Source organism: Cervus canadensis, chromosome 13 (genome assembly GCF_019320065.1).
Source record: "Cervus canadensis isolate Bull #8, Minnesota chromosome 13, ASM1932006v1, whole genome shotgun sequence".
NCBI lineage: Eukaryota > Metazoa > Chordata > Mammalia > Artiodactyla > Cervidae > Cervus > Cervus canadensis.
The window spans coordinates 57,505,709-57,522,701 of record NC_057398.1 but is presented as its reverse complement, the minus strand read 5'-3'; the positions used below and the strand labels follow the sequence as shown (position 1 = coordinate 57,522,701).

At 37.0% G+C, this 16,993-nt stretch overlaps 1 protein-coding gene across 6 annotated transcripts in view; it reads left to right on the top strand.

Moving 5' to 3' along the window:
- SPATA17 (spermatogenesis associated 17) overlaps positions 1-16,993 on the top strand; it is a 241,485-nt gene that overhangs the window by 20,662 nt on the left and 203,830 nt on the right. For 5 of the 6 annotated variants that reach the window (XM_043486168.1, XM_043486169.1, XM_043486170.1 and 2 more), the window contains exons 2-3: positions 5,687-5,776; positions 7,678-7,759. In XM_043486168.1, coding sequence (XP_043342103.1) covers positions 5,687-5,776; positions 7,678-7,759 — 172 coding nt within the window. The remainder of the gene's footprint in view (positions 1-5,686; positions 5,777-7,677; positions 7,760-16,993) is intronic. The other variant, XM_043486172.1, reaches the window with a different exon arrangement.

Sequence of the window (16,993 nt, the reverse complement as noted above, 5' to 3'; positions counted from 1 at the left end):
GCCATCCAGATCAAGAACATATAATAAATATAGACAGTAATATTGTACTATAATCATGTAATGTGATAAATACTGCTGTATTATCAATCATATTACAATATGTAAATGTATGTAATAAGCTTTATACCTTAAACTTAGCAAAATGTTACACATCAAATTTATTCAATAATAAATACCATACTAACTTACACATAATTTACATATAGTAAATATTTTTTGATTAATTAATAAGATATTGACAGACTGGTATATTTTTTTCTTACTGCAATCTACATAGATGCCCACTATTGTGTAATAATGTAATAATTATCATTATTGCTTAGTGAAAACACATTATTTATCAGTCTTTCAAGTTCTTTATGATATGCCTGCAAACATACTCATGATTGCTATTATTGAAATTTTACAGAAGAAATGGAATTTTGGGTTAAAAAGTTTGGTTAAGGTAAACCCAGCCAGTAAGTGGCACAGTTTAAGCCAAGGCCTTTGTACAAAGCTAAAGAGCTTGCAAATATCCTAACATTTTAACTCGGTTAGGCTGTGGTTCATGTTATATTAAATAGTCAAGTTTCTTAGGTTTTAATGCCTAGATATGTCTAATACTTTCCTTAACATTGAAAGTGTATTTATATTTTTCTAAAGGTTTATGTTTATTTCAATACAATTTAAAATTTTGATAGTATTACACAACTCACAAAATGATTTGCTAAATTCAGAAATTAATAAAGTAAATTTCTCCTTTCAAATTTTAGTCTTTAAAAAGGAAATCACTTTTAATAGCTTTGTTCAAAGTAAGACTTTTTCTGTGTATACGTTCCCATATTAATATAGTTTAAATTGTTTTCTATAAATATGGGATCATATTACACTATGCTGTATCTTCCTTTGTTTTCACATTACATGTTGTGTCCATTTAATTTTTATCTGATTTACTGATCCATTTAATTTTTATCAGGACAAAATGTGTGTGTGCTCAGCCACTTCCAACTCTTTGCAACCCCATGGACTATAGCCTGCCAGGCTCCTCTCTCCATGGAATTTTCCAAGCAAAAATACCAGAGTGGGTTGCCATTTCCTACTTCAGGGCATCTTCTTGATCCAGGGGTCAAACCCACATTTCTTGCATCTCCTGCATTGGCAGGTGGATTCTTTTTCACTGAGCCACTTGGAAAGCTCAAGGACAAAAGAGTTTTCCATTTTATGGATGTACTATACTATATCTATTGCTTATTTTGGTTGTTTCTGTAATTTTAATAGTACAATGATAAATCATAAAAACTAATTTCCTGAGTCATCTTAAGTATCTTTTTGTGCCTTTTTAAAAAACAGTTTTCTAAATGCACTTTATTAAAGACACTTAGATGCCATTTGTTAGTTACTTCAATCTTTTATGTATTTTTCTGTGTATGTTGCACCAAAATTCTATAAATAAATAGCTTTGTATATAAAGGTAATACTTCCTCTTTCATATTGCCTTAAAGGAGCAGAAAATTCACATATTATGTGGAAGTAATATTAACCACTTCACTGTTCAGAACAAAATTGAATGTGTTTACATTTTTTGGAAAAGTGATGACATTTCACAGTAAAATTTAACATTGGAAACCATTCATCAGTGCCTACCTTCAGCTTTTTGACTAAAGGAAATTGTTTTCCAAAACTCTAAGGAAGAGTTTGTTTTAATATAATTTTTCCTGAAGTATACATTGGCATTTATAAGATGGATTTGTTATATATAGGTCTCAAAGTGAAAATATACCTAGAACCCAGGTCAAGGGCTTCTAAAACTGAAAGTTGCTTGTATTTTCTTTTCTGTAAATTGGCTGTCTTTTGCTGCTCTTCAGTTAGGTTGATTTTTTTCCAGTTTCTTCTTTTTTTTTTTTTTAATTTTTCTTTCCTTCAAATGTAGTAACAGTAGCACAAGGTCTTTCGTTTTCCCATTATAGAATTCCCAGTGTATGAAGACACGGCAGGTCTTAGAAATGGCTCCATGTCTGTCCTGAGAGTTGTATTTTCATCATTCTGTTATAATTTTACCACCGTGTGTATATGTGTGCAGCTGTAACAAACATTTCTGAAGTTTTGTGACTTTGAATGTGTGTAGGTGAAAGTTTCCTGTATGTGTTCAAAGACCAAATTGTTTCTTTTTGGCCACACACATGAGTGCCTTGTTGTTCACTTGCTCAGTCATGTCCGACACTTTGCAACCCCATGGACTGCAGCACGCCAGGCTTCCCCGTCCTTCACTGTCTCCTGAAGTTTGCTCAAACTCATGTCTGTTGAGTCAATGATGCCACTCAGCCATCTTATCCTCTGTCACCCCCTTCTCCTCTTGCCATCATTTTTTCCCAGCATCAGTCTTTTTCAATGAGTCAGCTCTTCTCATCAGGTGGCCAAAGTATTGGAGCTTCAGCATTAGTCCTTCCAAAGAATACTCAGGGTTGATTTCCTTTAGGTTTGACTGGTTTGATCTCCTTGCAGTCCAAGGGACTCTCAAGAGTCTTCTCCAGCACCACGGTTTGAAAGCATCAGTTCTTCAGCGCTCAGTCTTCTTTATGGTCCAACTCTCACATCTGTACATGTGACTGACTGAATGTACATGACTACTGAAAAAAACCATAGCTTTGACTATATGGACCTTTGTCAGCAAAGTAATGTCTCTGCTTTTTAGTATGTTGTCATAGACTTTCTTCCAAGGAGCAAGCTATTGTACTGCCTTCTCATGGTAGTTAGCATAGTGAGAAATTTTTGTTTTTTGTTGGTGTTTTTCCACATCTTCATCTTTTATTTTATAATTTTAAGGAGATTGATGCTATTTTATGCCACAAAATTTCAATATTATATTTGGAAAAGTCTTACATGCATTTTTGCCTCTTGCCTTTTCTTTCTTGCTTTTTATTCCTTTTTACTTCCCTCCCTTCTCCTGTTCTCATCATTCCTCTTCCCCTTTAGGGAAAGTGATGGTTAGGAATGCAGCCTCAAGAGCCAGATTACCTAGAATCAACTCTTGACTCTGACACCAACTAATATGGGACCTTGGGCATATCACTACACTTACCTCTGCTTCAGTATCTTCCTCTGTCAAATGGACATGCGTATTTACTCCATTGAGGTGTTGAAAGGAATTATGTGAGTTAACTCAATGGTATGTAAAATGGTTGGAATAGTGCTGGCACATGAAGTATTAATTTATTTAAGATATTATTGGACTTCCCAGGTGGCGCTAATGGTAAAGAACCTGCCTGCCATTGTAGGAGAGAAAAGATGCAAGTTCAGTCCCTGGGTCTGGAAGATCCTTTGGAGGAGGACATGGCCGCCCACTCCAGTATTCTTGCCTGGAGAATCTCATGGACAGAGGAGCCTGGAGGGCTGTAGATCATAGGGTTGCAAAGAGTCAGACGTGACTGAAGCAACTTGGCATGCACAGGATATTATTATTCTCTTCATTTCTTTTAACAGAGTTGTTCAGAGATCTGCCTGTCTTTTACCCATAATCACCCCTGGCTTCAAGTTTCTAAGAGCATGCGGGCTCCTGTTGAGTCCTCAGCAGCTCTTGTCATCCTAAAATGGGGTGGATGTCCATACCCTGAAAGATATAGTCAGGGAGTTTGCAAGTGGCATTCTTCACAGAGATTCAATGTGGCAGGTGGCATGCAGCCGCCTAGAGGAAGCAGCTCTGGGAAGACAAAAGTTGAGTGTTAGGAATGACATCCTTTGGGACTTTCCTATTGGTTCAGTGGTTAAGACTCCATGCTTCTAATGCAGAGGGCACAGGTTCAATTTCTGGTTGGGGAACTAGGATCCCACATACTGTGTGGCCAAAAAAAAAAAAAAAAAAAGGGAATTATATCCATTATGTCTCTGGAGCCAAACTTTTTTTTCTTCTACTCCTAATTGTCTAGCGTGTCACCACACAGTTATGTCCAGTAAATTTTACTGCAAGGAGATGGAGGTTCTAACCTTGGGTTGGGAAGATCCCCTGGAGAAGAAAATGGCAACCCACTCCAGTATTCTTGCCTGAGACATCCCTTGGACCAAGGAGCCTGGAGGGCTACAGTCCATGAGGGTCACAAAGAGTTGGACACGGCTTAATGACTAAACAACAACAGCAGTCTTATCTCGGTGCCTTTCTTGATCTGGTAGAGTGACTATTCTCTTGTGTAGGTTTTACAGTTTATGCTTTACTTCTACTAACCCTTATACTGATTTGTATGATTTTTCACTACTATTTTCAACATCTGGGTCACTGACTTGATACATAATTTTTGTTCCTTTCTCTGCTTTTGCAAATTCTTTTCAATTAGGCTTTCTAGATAACTCTATTTCCTCGTTATCTAGTAGATAGATAATCCTTCTGCTTGTTTCTTTAACTCCTTGTCACTGATGGTTTAATTGCCATTTTCTCTCTCAGTCAACTTCACAGTATTGTTTGAAGTATTCTTTTTTCTATTCTGTTTTTGTTCTAATTGTCTAAATTTATTGGGCTTCCCTGGTGGCTCAGATGGCAAAGAATCCGCCTGCAATGCAGAAGACCCAGTTTCAATCCCTGGGTCGGGAAGATCCCCTGGAGAAGGGAATGGCTACCCACTCCAATATTCTTGCCTGGAGAATCCTATGGACAGAAGAGCCTGGTGAGCTACAGTCCATGGGGTGGCAAAGAGTCATACAGGACTGAGTGATTAACACTTTCACTTTCAATGAAATCTATGTATTTAATCTAGCAGTGAAAACAAAAGATAATCTTGAGAGAATTCTTGAGAGAATTTTTTTAAAAGGTGAAAACTAAATGACTAGCAATTCTTTATTTATTCAGTAGACAGAGAGTGCTAATTTTTTGCCAGCCAGTGTTACAGGAGAGAAATTACTCTGTGTTTCATAGTAATTTCCATAAGTGTTAGGACCTTATCAAATGGGGATGGGGAGAGAATTGTAATGACCGAAAAAATTAAGATGGAGATCTGTCTTGAGTAAACCTTTTTCTTCCTTGTAAGTCAGTAAAATCTAAAGAATGAATTTCTTGTCTCTTTTTGAGGCCTATGACCCTGCCCCCTGGCTCCCTAATTGAAGTAGACCTTCTCAGAACTCTATCCAGAACAGGCGAAATGATGGATTCATTTTACTTAGAGGCAATTCATTTAACTGATGGAGTGAGTGAAATATGTGAGGATTTTAATCTTGCATGATATGTGTAGTGGCATTAAAAAAAATAAATTCAAATAATTATGTTTAAAAATAATGACAAAACAGCACATTGCTTTCTAACTTACCTTATAAACACTCCTGGCAAATTAATTAGTTGCAAATAGATGATTATAAAAATAAAAAAAGTAAAGCTATTGAAAGCACGTGGCCTCTCAGAGAAAGGTTAATTTTTTAAACATAGCTCATCGTTTCTGAAATATTTTCTTTATTTAGCATTTTGTACTAAGTAGCTTCAGTTGTGTCCGACTCTTTGCGACTCCATGGACTGTAGGCCGCTAAGCTTCACAGTCCATGGGATTCTCCAGGCGAGAATACTGGAGTAGGTTGCCATTTCCTTCATCAATTTAGCATTTTAATTTCATGTAAAATAACATTTGAATTATAATTATTCTTTTGGAAGAAATTAAAAATTAAGTTTAACAGGTTGATTTGCTTTAGAATTGTATTAGTTACTAATGAAATGCTTTAAAAATTTTGTTTTTAGTGTTGTGGATATATTTCGAAAAAAGGAGAATGATGCAGCAATTAAAATCCAGAGCTGGTTTCGAGGATGTCAAGTTCGAGCATATATCAGGTATATTGATTGTGCCATGGAAATCTCAGATATACCATAAAAAATATACTCCTTAGAAAATGTAATTTATTCATGTATTTCTCATTGCAAATATTTTTTTTTACTTGTAATGAAGTTAATAACTTATATGATGTCATTTAAAGACATAACTCTTTTTGCTCCTTGTTTCTTATGTATCAAAATACTAAATGACATTGACCATATCTCTGGAAAATTCTCAATGTTATAAGTATACTTGATCAGATTATTTTCTACAGGTTCCATAGGATGTGACAAATGACTGAACCTGTATTTTTATAGCAGTGAATTTATTGACTGGTAAGAAAGAAAAACAGAGCAAAATGAAACAACACAGAAGCTATTCCAATTCTCTCCAACATGTTGGTAAATAAAGACAAATGGTGCCAAAATGATACCGTTCTGATTACAGAGACCAAAGTTGATCTCTGTCTTAACTATTTCTACTTCTCCTCAGTGTTCAAATTTCCTTGTTTCTCATCAATTCTGAACAATACTGCCCTTGAAGAGGTGGAAAGAGAATATGACTAGTCCATTAATAGTCAGGTGGTGAGCTAGGGGTTATCCTGTAGTCTTTCTTATATTAACTAGTAGGAGCCAGACATGGAAGTAAAAGCAGGAAGATGAGGTTTCTCTTTTGGCCACTATGCCAAATAGGAACATGGCAGCAGAGTATTTTTTTAATTCAACAGACTAAAATGACACTACTTGGGATAGACTGAGTAACATGAGTATGAAAAAGGAAAGTGTTTCTTGACTTCAAGAATTATTTCAAAGTACTCGTAGTGATTCATGTCAATAGTGCCTGGCTTATTTCTCAACATGTCACTATGACCTGTTTTATAGTCTTTCATTGTATTCTTCTTCATAATTTACTTTTGATTTATTTTTTGAAGTAATTTACTCTATTTGTTTCATAGTGATGCGAAACTTTTATAGATTATATTCCATCCTGGTGACCCAGAAGGTAAAGAATCTGCCTGCAATGCAGGAAAGCTGGATTCGATCCCTGGGTTGGGAAGATCCCCTGGAGGAGGGCACGGCATCCCACTCCAGTATTCTTGCCTGGAGAATCCTGGTGAACAAAGGAGCCTGGCGGGCTTCAGTCCCCGGGTTTGCAAAGGGTCATACACAACTGAGCAGCTAAGCACAGCTCGTAGCTCTGAAACATTGGGTGTATTCCCTGTGCTGTAGTATATCTCTGTAGCTTATTTGTTTTATACACAGTATTACCTCTTAATTCCCTACCCCTGTCTATTTCCCCTTCTTCCCTCTCCCCACTGATAACTATTGTTCATTCTCTATGTCTGAAATTCTTTTTTTGCTTTTATTTTTAATTTTCACTAGCTTGTTTTATTTTTTAGATTCTACATATAAGTGATAATATATAGTATTTGGCTTCCTCTGTCTTACTAATTTCCCTAAGCATAATACTCTCCAGTTCCATCCATGTTGTTGAAAATGGCCAGATTTCATTCTTTTTTATAGCTGAGCAATATTCTAGTGTGTGTGTGTGTGTGTGTGTGTGTGTGTGTATGTAAAATATATAGTATCTTCTCGACCCATTCATCTTTTGATGAACACATAGGTTGCTTCCATATCTTGGTAATTGTAAATAATACTGCTATGAATATTAGGGTGCATGTATCTTTTTAAATTAGTGTTGTTGTTTTCTTCAGGTATATACCTGGGAGTGGATTGCTGAATCATATGGTAGTTATATTTTTAGTTTTTTGGGGAACCTCCATACTGTCTTTAAAAGTATGCATAACCTTGGCTTTGAATTTGATTTCTTGAATTGTGGAAAGGAATGTTCTAGGCAGAAATTGAAAATATATTATTGTTTCAATGAAAGCATACTAATAAGCATATTTTCCACCTAGGTATTTACACAGAGCAGCAACAATTATTCAGAAACAATGGAGAGGTTACTTAGGCAGACAACAGTATCAAGTATTTGTGAAGGTAAATATTATGAAATTTATATATGTTAGCATTTGGTTTATATAATTTATTGTAACTTATTCACATCAGTCACATTTATAGTAGTTTTAGAGTTATTGATATATTTATATGAGAACAAATTGAGCTTAATTTTTAGAATGAGACTTCAGAGAAGACTTTCCTGATTTTTCCATGAAGAATTGATGACTAACTTCTTTGTACCCAAACTATATCAGATATTTTATTTTTGTTAAAGTAATCTTTACAGCATATATATTTGTATGTACTTATTTGTTGAAGATTCTTTCCATTTTCTAGATGGTGAGATTTTTCAGAGTAAGCATTGTGGCTTGTTCATATTTGGTCCACCAACATTTAGACTAGTCTCTGGCTCACCAAACAGTTAGTAAACATTGGTTAAAGTGCCCCAAATTAATTCTACAAAGGAAAAGTGTAAGGCAGTTTCTCTCTGTGCTACTTATCACTCCCTTTGATTGACTCTTGGGAAACTTTGAAAATTTACCTTAATAAATGTAGCATAACACAGTCATCTATATCCACGAATAGACTTTCGGAAGTTTGAAATAACATGCCAACTTATACTTCAGTTAAGAGGTTTTAGAAATTAGGAAAAAATAATTTTTTGATATAAAATGAGGAGGTTTCTAATCATTCTCCTACTTCACTAATTTTCTGATTTGTTATGCTTTCTACTATAATAGTTTAAATTTGTTCTCAATTTATTCTTTATTAGAGGCATTTAAATGAAGTTAAAAGATATAGAGGGAGAAAAGAAAAAATAAGTAGACAACTAAATAATAAGAGGGAGGAAACATATGTATTGTTATTGTTCAGTCGCTGAGTCATGTCCATCTCTTTATGACCCCATGAACTACAGCATGCCAGGCACATGTATACCTATGGCTGATTCATATTGATGTGTGGCAGAAACTAACAAAACGTTGTAAAGCAATTATTCTCCAATTAAAAGTTAATAATGTATTCACCTTTGGCAAAAAATTGTAAAGCATGTTAATAAAATAAAGGGATTGTTTAGAAGAGGAGCCTAATGCTTTAGATTTAATGAAGTAAAGTTTTTTTAAATATGCTGGCACAAATTTTTACAAGTACAGGATCTCTCTCACAGCTGGGTTTAAAATCACTGTGATGTTTTTCTACAGTAGATCTGATGTCCCTACTGGGGAACCTACTTTAGTGATAGATTCTCTAAATATCATGATTCTCTTAAGTTCCTGTTTAATGCTATATGTTCCCAGTTAATTAATATATGTCACTGAAGATTTTAAGAATCCACTAATACCAAGGAAAGTTTATTCTTTTAATTTACCTGGCTGAATAGCTCACTTGCATGTCTGCAACAAACAAAGGATATTTCATTAGTTTCATGAATTGTTAGCATGGGTTATCTTGTCTAGAACACTAATCTCTTACATATTTGTAAGGCTACTTAAAAAGTGATTTTTAAGTTTTGAAGTAATAAATAAATTTGAAATAATTTATAGAAATGTTGCAAAAATAGAACAAGGAATTCTTCTATATTCTTAACTCAGAATTCTTCACTCAAGTGAACAAATGTATAATTTTCTTTTACCTCTCTATATGTATTTTTAAAAATTTTTTTCCATTTATTTTTATTAGTTGGAGGCTAATTACTTTACAATATTGTAGTGGTTTTTGCCATACACTGACATGAATCAGCCATGGATTGACATGTGTTCCCCATCCAGATCCCCCCTCCCACCTCCCTCCCCACCCAATTCCTCTGGGTCTTCCCAGTGCACCAGCCCTGAGCACTTGTCTCATGCATCAAACCTGGGCTGGTGATCTGTTTCACCCTTGATAATATACATGTTTTGATGCTGTTCTCTCAAAACATCCCACCCTCGCCTTCTCCCGCAGAATCCAAAAGTCTGTTCTGTACATCTGTGTCTCTTTTTCTGTTTTGCATATAGGGTTATCGTTACCATTTTTCTAAATTCCATACATATGCATTAGTATACTGTATTGGTCTTTATCTTTCCGGCTTACTTCACTCTGTATAATGGGCTCCAGTTTCATCCATCTCATTAGAACTGATTCAAATGAATTCTTTTTAATGGTTGAGTAATATTCCATGGTGTATATGTACACATTTTCCTTATCCACAGTTTCCTTATCCATTCATCTACTGATGGGCATCTAGGTTGCTTCCATGTCCTGGCTATTATAAACAGTGCTGCAATGAACATTGGGGTGCACGTGTCTCTTTCAGATCTGGTTTCCTCAGTGTGTATGCCCAGAAGTGGGATTGCTGGGTCATATGGCAGTTCTATTTCCAGTTTTTTAAGGAATCTCCACACTGTTCTCCATAGTGGCTGTACTAGTTTGCATTCCTACCAACAGTGTAAGAGTGTTCCCTTTTCTCCACACCCTCTCCAGCATTTATTGCTTGTAGACTTTTGGATAGCAGCCATCCTGACTGGCGTGTAATGGTACCTCATCGTGGTTTTTATTTGCATTTCTCTGATAATGAGTGATGTTGGGCATCTTTTCATGTGTTTGTTAGCCATCTGTATGTCTTCTTTGGAGAAATGTCTGTTTAGTTCTTTGGCCCATTTTTTGATTGGGTTATTTATTTTTCTGGAATTGAGCTACAGGAGTTGCTTATATATTTTTGAGATTAATCCTTTGTCTGTTGCTTCATTTGCTATTATTTTCTCCCATTCTGAGGGCTGTCTTTTCACCTTGCTTATAGTTTCCTTTGTTGTACAAAAGCTTTTAAGTTTAATTAGGTCCCATTTGTGTATTTTTGCTTTTATTTCCAATATTCTGGGAGGTGGGTCATAGAGGATCTTGCTGTGATTTATGTCAGAGAGTGTTTTGCCTATGTTCTCCTCTAGGAGTTTTATAGTTTCTGGTCTTATATTTAGATCTTTAATCCATTTTGAGTTTATTTTTGTGTATGGTGTTAGAAAGTGTTCTAGTTTCATTCTTTTACAAGTGGTTGACCAGTTTTCCCAAAACCACTTGTTAAAGAGGTTGTCTTTTTTCCATTGTATATCCTTGCCTCCTTTGTCGAAGATAAGGTGTCCATAGGTTTGTGGATTTATCTCTGGGCTTTCTATTCTGTTCCACTGATCTATATTTCTGTCTTTGTGCCAGTACCATACTGTCTTGATGACTGTGGCTTTGTAGTAGAGTCTGAAGTCAGGCAGGTTGATTCCTCCAGTTCCATTCTTCTTTCTCAAGATTACTTTGGCTATTCGAGGTTTTTTTGTATTTCCATACAAATTGTGAAATTATTTGTTCTAGTTCTGTGAAAAATACTGTTGGTAGCTTGATAGGGATTGCATTGAATCTATAGATTGCTTTGGGTAGTATAGTCATTTTGACAATATTGATTCTTCCAATCCATGAACACGGTATGTTTCTCCATCTGTTTGTGTCCTCTTTGATTTCTTTCATCAGTGTTTTATAGTTTTCTATGTATAGGTCTTTTGTTTCTTTAGGTAGATATACTCCTAAGTATTTTATTCTTTTTGTTGCAATGGTGAATGGTATTGTTTCCTTAATTTCTCTTTCTGTTTTCTCCTTGTTAGTGTATAGGAATGCAAGGGATTTCTGTGTGTTAATTTTATATCCTGCAACTTTACTATTTTCGTTGATTAGCTCTAGTAATTTTCTTGTGGAGTCTTTAGGGTTTTCTATGTAGAGGATCATGTCATCTGCAAACAGCGAGAGTTTCACTTCTTCTTTTCCTATCTGGATTCCTTTTACTTCTTTTTCTGCTCTGATTGCTGTGGCCAAAACTTCCATAACTATGTTGAGTCGTAGTGGTGAGAGTGGGCACCCTTGTCTTGTTCCTGTTTTCAGGGGAAATGCTTTCAGTTTTTCACCATTGAGGGTAATGCTTGCTGTGGGTTTGACATATATAGCTTGTATTATGTTGAGGTATGCTCCTTCTATTCCTGCTTTCTGGAGAGTTTTAATCATAAATGGATGTTGAATTTTGTCAAAGGCTTTTTCTGCATCTATTGAGATAATCATATGGTTTTTATCTTACAATTTTTAATGTGGTGTATTGCATTGATTGATTTGCGGATATTGAAGAATCCTTGCATTCCTGGGATAAAGCCCACTTGGTCATGATGTATGATTTTTTTTAATATGTTGTTGGATTCTGTTTGCTAGAATTTTGTTAAGGATTTTTGCATCTATGTTCATCAGTGATATTGGCCTGTAGTTTTCTTTTTTTGTGGCATCTTTGTCTGGTTTTGGAATTAGGGTGATGGTGGCCTCATAGAATGAGTTTGGAAGTTTACCTTCTTCTGCAATTTTCTGGAAGAGTTTGAGTAAGATAGGTGTTAGCTCTTCTCTAAATTTTTGGTAGAATTCAGCTGTGAAGCCATCTGGTCCTGGGCTTTTGTTTGCTGGAGGATTTCTGATTACAGTTTCGATTTCCTTGCTTGTGATGGGTCTGTTAAGATCTTTTATTTCTTTCTGGTTCAGTTTTGGAAAGTTATACTTTTCTAAGAATTTGTCCATTTCTTCCAAGTTGTTCATTTTATTGGCATAGAGCTGCTGGTAGTAGTCTCTTATGATCCTTTGTATTTCAGTGTTGTCTGTTGTGATCTCTCCATTTTCATTTCTAATTTTGTTGATTTGGTTCTTCTCTCTTTGCTTCTTAATGAGTCTTGCTAATGGTTTGTCAATTTTGTTTATTTTTTCAAAAAACCAGCTTTTAGCTTTGTTGATTTTTGCTATGGTCTCTTTAGTTTCTTTTGCATTTATTTCTGCCCTGATTTTTAAGATTTCTTTCCTTCTGCTAACCCTGGGGTTCTTCATTTCTTCCTTCTCTAATTGCTTTAGGTGTAGAGTTAGGTTATTTATTTGGCTTTTTTCTTGTTTCTTGATGTAAGCCTGTAATGCTATGAACCTTCCCCTTAGCACTGCTTTTATAGTGTCCCATAGGTTTTGGGTTGTTGTGTTTTCATTTTCATTCATTTCTGTGTATATTTTGATTTCTTTTTTGATTTCTTCTATGATTTGTTGGTTATTCAGAAGTGTGTTATTTAGCCTCCAGGTGTTTGAATTTTTAATAATTTTTTTCCTGTAATTGAGATCTAATTTTACTGCACTGTGGTCAGAAAAGATGACTGGAATGATTTCAATTTTTTTTAATTTCCCAAGGCTAGATTTATCACCCAAGATATGATCTATTCTGGAGAAGGTTCTGTGTGCACTTGAGAAAAAGGTGAAATTGATTGTTTTGCAGTGAAATGTCCTATAGATATCAATTAGGTCTAACTGATCCATTGTGTCATTTAGTTTGTGTTTCCTTGTTAATTTTCTGTTTAGTTGATCTATCCATAGTTGTGAGTGGGGTATTAAAGTCTCCCACTATTATTGTGTTAATTTTCCCTTTCATACTCGTTAGCATTTGCCTTACATATTGCGATGCTCCTATGTTGGGTGCATATATATTTATAATTGTTATATCTTCTTCTTGGATTGATCCTTTGATCATTATGTAGTGTCTTTCTTTGTCTCTTTTCACAGCCTTTATTTTAAAGTCTATTTTATCTGATATGAGTATTGTGACTCCTGCTTTCTTTTGGTCTCCGTTTGCGTGAAATATTTTTTCCAGCCCTTCACTTTTAGTCTGTATGTGTCCCTTGTTTTGAGGTGGGTCTCTTGTAGACAGCATATATAGGGGTCTTGTTTTTGTATCCATTCAGCCAGTCTTTGTCTTTTGGTTGGGGCATTCAACCCATTTACATTTAAAGTAATTATTGATAGGTATGGTCCCATTGACATTTACTTTGTTGTTTTGGGTTCACGTTTATACAACCTTTCTGTGTTTCCTGTCTAGAAAAGATCCTTTAGCATTTGTTGAAGAGCTGGTTTGGTGGTGCTGAATTCTCTCAGCTTTTGCTTGTCTGTAAAGCTTTTGAATTCTCCTTCATATCTGAATGAGATCCTTGCTGGGTACAGTAATCTAGGTTGTAGGTTATTCTCTTTCATTACTTTACGTATGTCCTGCCATTCCCTTCTGGCCTGAAGGGTTTCTATTGATAGATCAGCTGTTATCCTTATGGGAATCCGTTTGTGTGTTATTTTTGTTTCTCCCTTGCTGCTTTTAATATTTGCTCTTTGTGTTTGATCTTTGTTAATTTTATTAACATGTGTTTTGGGGTGTTTCGCCTTGGGTTTATCCTGTTTGGGACTCTCTGGGTTTCTTGGATTTGGGTGGCTATTTCCTTCCCCATTTTAGGGAAGTTTTCAGCTATTATCTCCTCGAGTATTTTCTCATGGCCTTTCTTTTTGTCTTCTTCTTCTGGGACTCCTGTGATTCGAATGTTGGGGCGTTTCACAGTGTCCCAGAGGTCCCTGAGGTTGTCCTCATTTCTTTTGATTCTTTTTTCTTTTTTCCTTTCTGCTTCATTTATTTCCACCATTTTATCTTCTACCTCACTTATCCTATCTTCTGTCTCCGTTTTTTTTACTGTTGGTTCCCTCCAGAGTGTTTTTGATCTCATTTATTGCATTATTCATTATTAATTGACTCTTTTTTATTTCTTCTAGGTCCTTGTTAAACATTTCTTGCATCTTCTCAATCTTTGTCTCCAGGATATTTATCTGTAACTCCATTTTGTTTTCAAGATTTTGGATCATTTTTATTATCATTATTCTAAATTCTTTTTCAGGTAGATTCCCTATCTCCTCCTCTTTTGTTTGGCTTGGTGGGCATTTTTCATGTTCCTTTACCTGCTGGGTATTTCTCTGCCTTTTCATCTTGTTTAGATGGCTGTGTCTGGAGTGGCCTTTCTGAATTCTGGTGGTCTGTGGTTCCTTTTTATTGCGGAGGTTTCACCCAGTGGGTGGGGTTGGACGATTGGCTTGTCAAAGTTTCCTGGTTAGGGAAGCTTCTGTCGGTGTTCTGGTGCGTGGAACTGGATTTCTTCTCTCTGTAGTGCAATGGAGTTTCCAGTAGTGAGTTTTGAGATGGGTCTATGTGTTAGGTGTGACTTTGGGCAGCCAGTATGTTGACACTCAGGGCTATGTTCCTGCGTTGCTGGAGAATTTGCGTGGTATGTCTTGCTTTGGAACTTACTGGCTCTTGGGTGGTGGTTGGTTTCAGTGTAGGTATGGAGGCTTTTGGATGGTCTCTTATTACTTAATGTTCCATGTAGTCAGGAGTTTTCTGGTGTTCTCAGGTTTTGGGCTTATGTCTCCTGCCTCTGGATTTCAGTCTTATTCTTCCAGTAGCCTCAAGACTGCTCCAACTATACAGCACTGATAATAAAACTTCTAGCTTAATGGTGAAAGATTCTCCATCATGAGGAACACCCAGAGAGGTTCACAGAGTTACATGAAGAAGAGAAGAAGGAGGGAGATACAGATGAGCAGGAGGAGAAAAAGGGGGACTCAAGAGGAGAGAGACAGATCTATGCAGTTCTCTGTTCCCTAAGTGTTCTCTGTAGCCCAGACACCCACAGAGATTCACAGAATTGGATTGGGAAGAGAAGGTGGGGGGAGGAAATAGAGGTGATCTGGGGGAGAAAACAGAGTCAAAAGTGGGAGAGAGTAATCAACACAGTCCTGAGTAAAAATGGGAACTGAATATTGGATTCTTAAATGTCCAAAATTGATATCAAATACTGAAAAACAAAGATTAAAAATCTAGAATAGAGGTTAGACTCTTAAAAATACAATATTAAAAACAAAAACAAAAAATTTTAGAAATATATATGAAGTTCAGTTTAAAAATAGGGCCTCTTTTTTTTTTTTGCAAGGTTATAGTGAAATGAAAATGAAAGTTAAGGAGTAGTAGAGGAGTAATAGAGGACTTTAAAAGAAAATAAGAGAAAAAAAAGAAAAAAATTTTTTAATTAAAAAAACAGTAAAAATATGTGAAAATGAAAGTTAAGGAGTAGTAGAGGAGTAATAGGGAATTTTAAAAGAAAATAAAAGAGAAAAAATAAAAAGAAAAGAAAAAAAATTTTTTTAATTAAAGAAAAAAAAAGTAAAAATATATCTAGGAATTTCTCTGGAGCTGTTGCTGTCAGTGTGGGTTCAGTTCAGTTTCAGATAGCTCCTTGTTCCAGCTTACACTTCTCGATATCTATAGGCCCCTTCCGGTATAGTTGGTGTTACCTACAGGGATTTTAATCTGTTGCACCGGTCCCTTCTGAAGCGGTTCCCTTTGTTTATTTGGCTTCTGTTTGCCGGTCTCTTCAGTGTCTAATTTCCGCCCTGACACAAGCGGGCGGAGGTGGCCTCTTGTTCAGATTCGCTTATTCAGTCCTGCTGCGGGGAGGGAGGCGGGCTGCAGACAAATGTCACTGGCGTGTGTGGGGAGCATTTGCAGTGTTCCGGCCACACTGGGTTTGCCCCCGCTTGCAGCGTGTACTTTCCCCATCTACACTGCTCAGGCTATAGGCTGCTCTATAGGGAGCGGGCCCTGCTTTGCGTGCGGTTCCAGTTTTTGGGTCCTCTACGAAAGCGCAGACTCAGTTGGGCCTGCGTTTTGTGCCTTCCCCAGTCGGAGCAGCTCAGGCAGCCAGGAGCTTGACCTGGCTCTCTCCCCCGGTGCGGAGTGCCTTCTCCCCTCCGCGGTCCCAGCCTCAGTTTCCGCACGCCGGTTGGTGCGCCTTGTGTCTCTGCTGGGGAGCTAGTCTCTAGCCGAGACCCTCCCGGCGGATGTCAACCATCCAGAATCTCAGGAAGTCTTTGGCTGGAAACTGAGAGCCTGTGTGCAGTTTGGTAGGGGTGCCCTCTCTGGGGCCGAATTTGCCCCTTTCCCTCCCCCCGCCTCCTGCCTCCGGCGGGGGATGGGCCGGTCTGCTGCAGGCCAGCTTTTCTCTGGGATCACTCAGTTCTTCCTTTGTTCTGCCAACGGGCCCGCATTGTGTTCAGGCTGCTTAATTTTCTCTCTCTTGCTATCCCACAGTTTAAGTTGCTGTCTCACCGTTAGCTCTCTCTGATTACCCTCAGGGCATTCAGGCCCGGTCCTTACCCTAAGCAATGCCGCTGCTCCTCTCCATTCCGTCCCCATTTGCTGGTGGCGGATGCGGGCATCTGGGGTAGTTTTCTGCTCGGAGTTGCTTTTAGGCATGTAATCTGTGGGTTTTATTTATTTTTCCTCCCAGTTAGGTTGCCCTCCGAGATTCAAAAACTTCTCCCAGACCCGCCAGTGAGAAGGTTTCCTGGTGTTTGGAAACTTTCTCTATTACGACTCCCTTCCTGGGACGG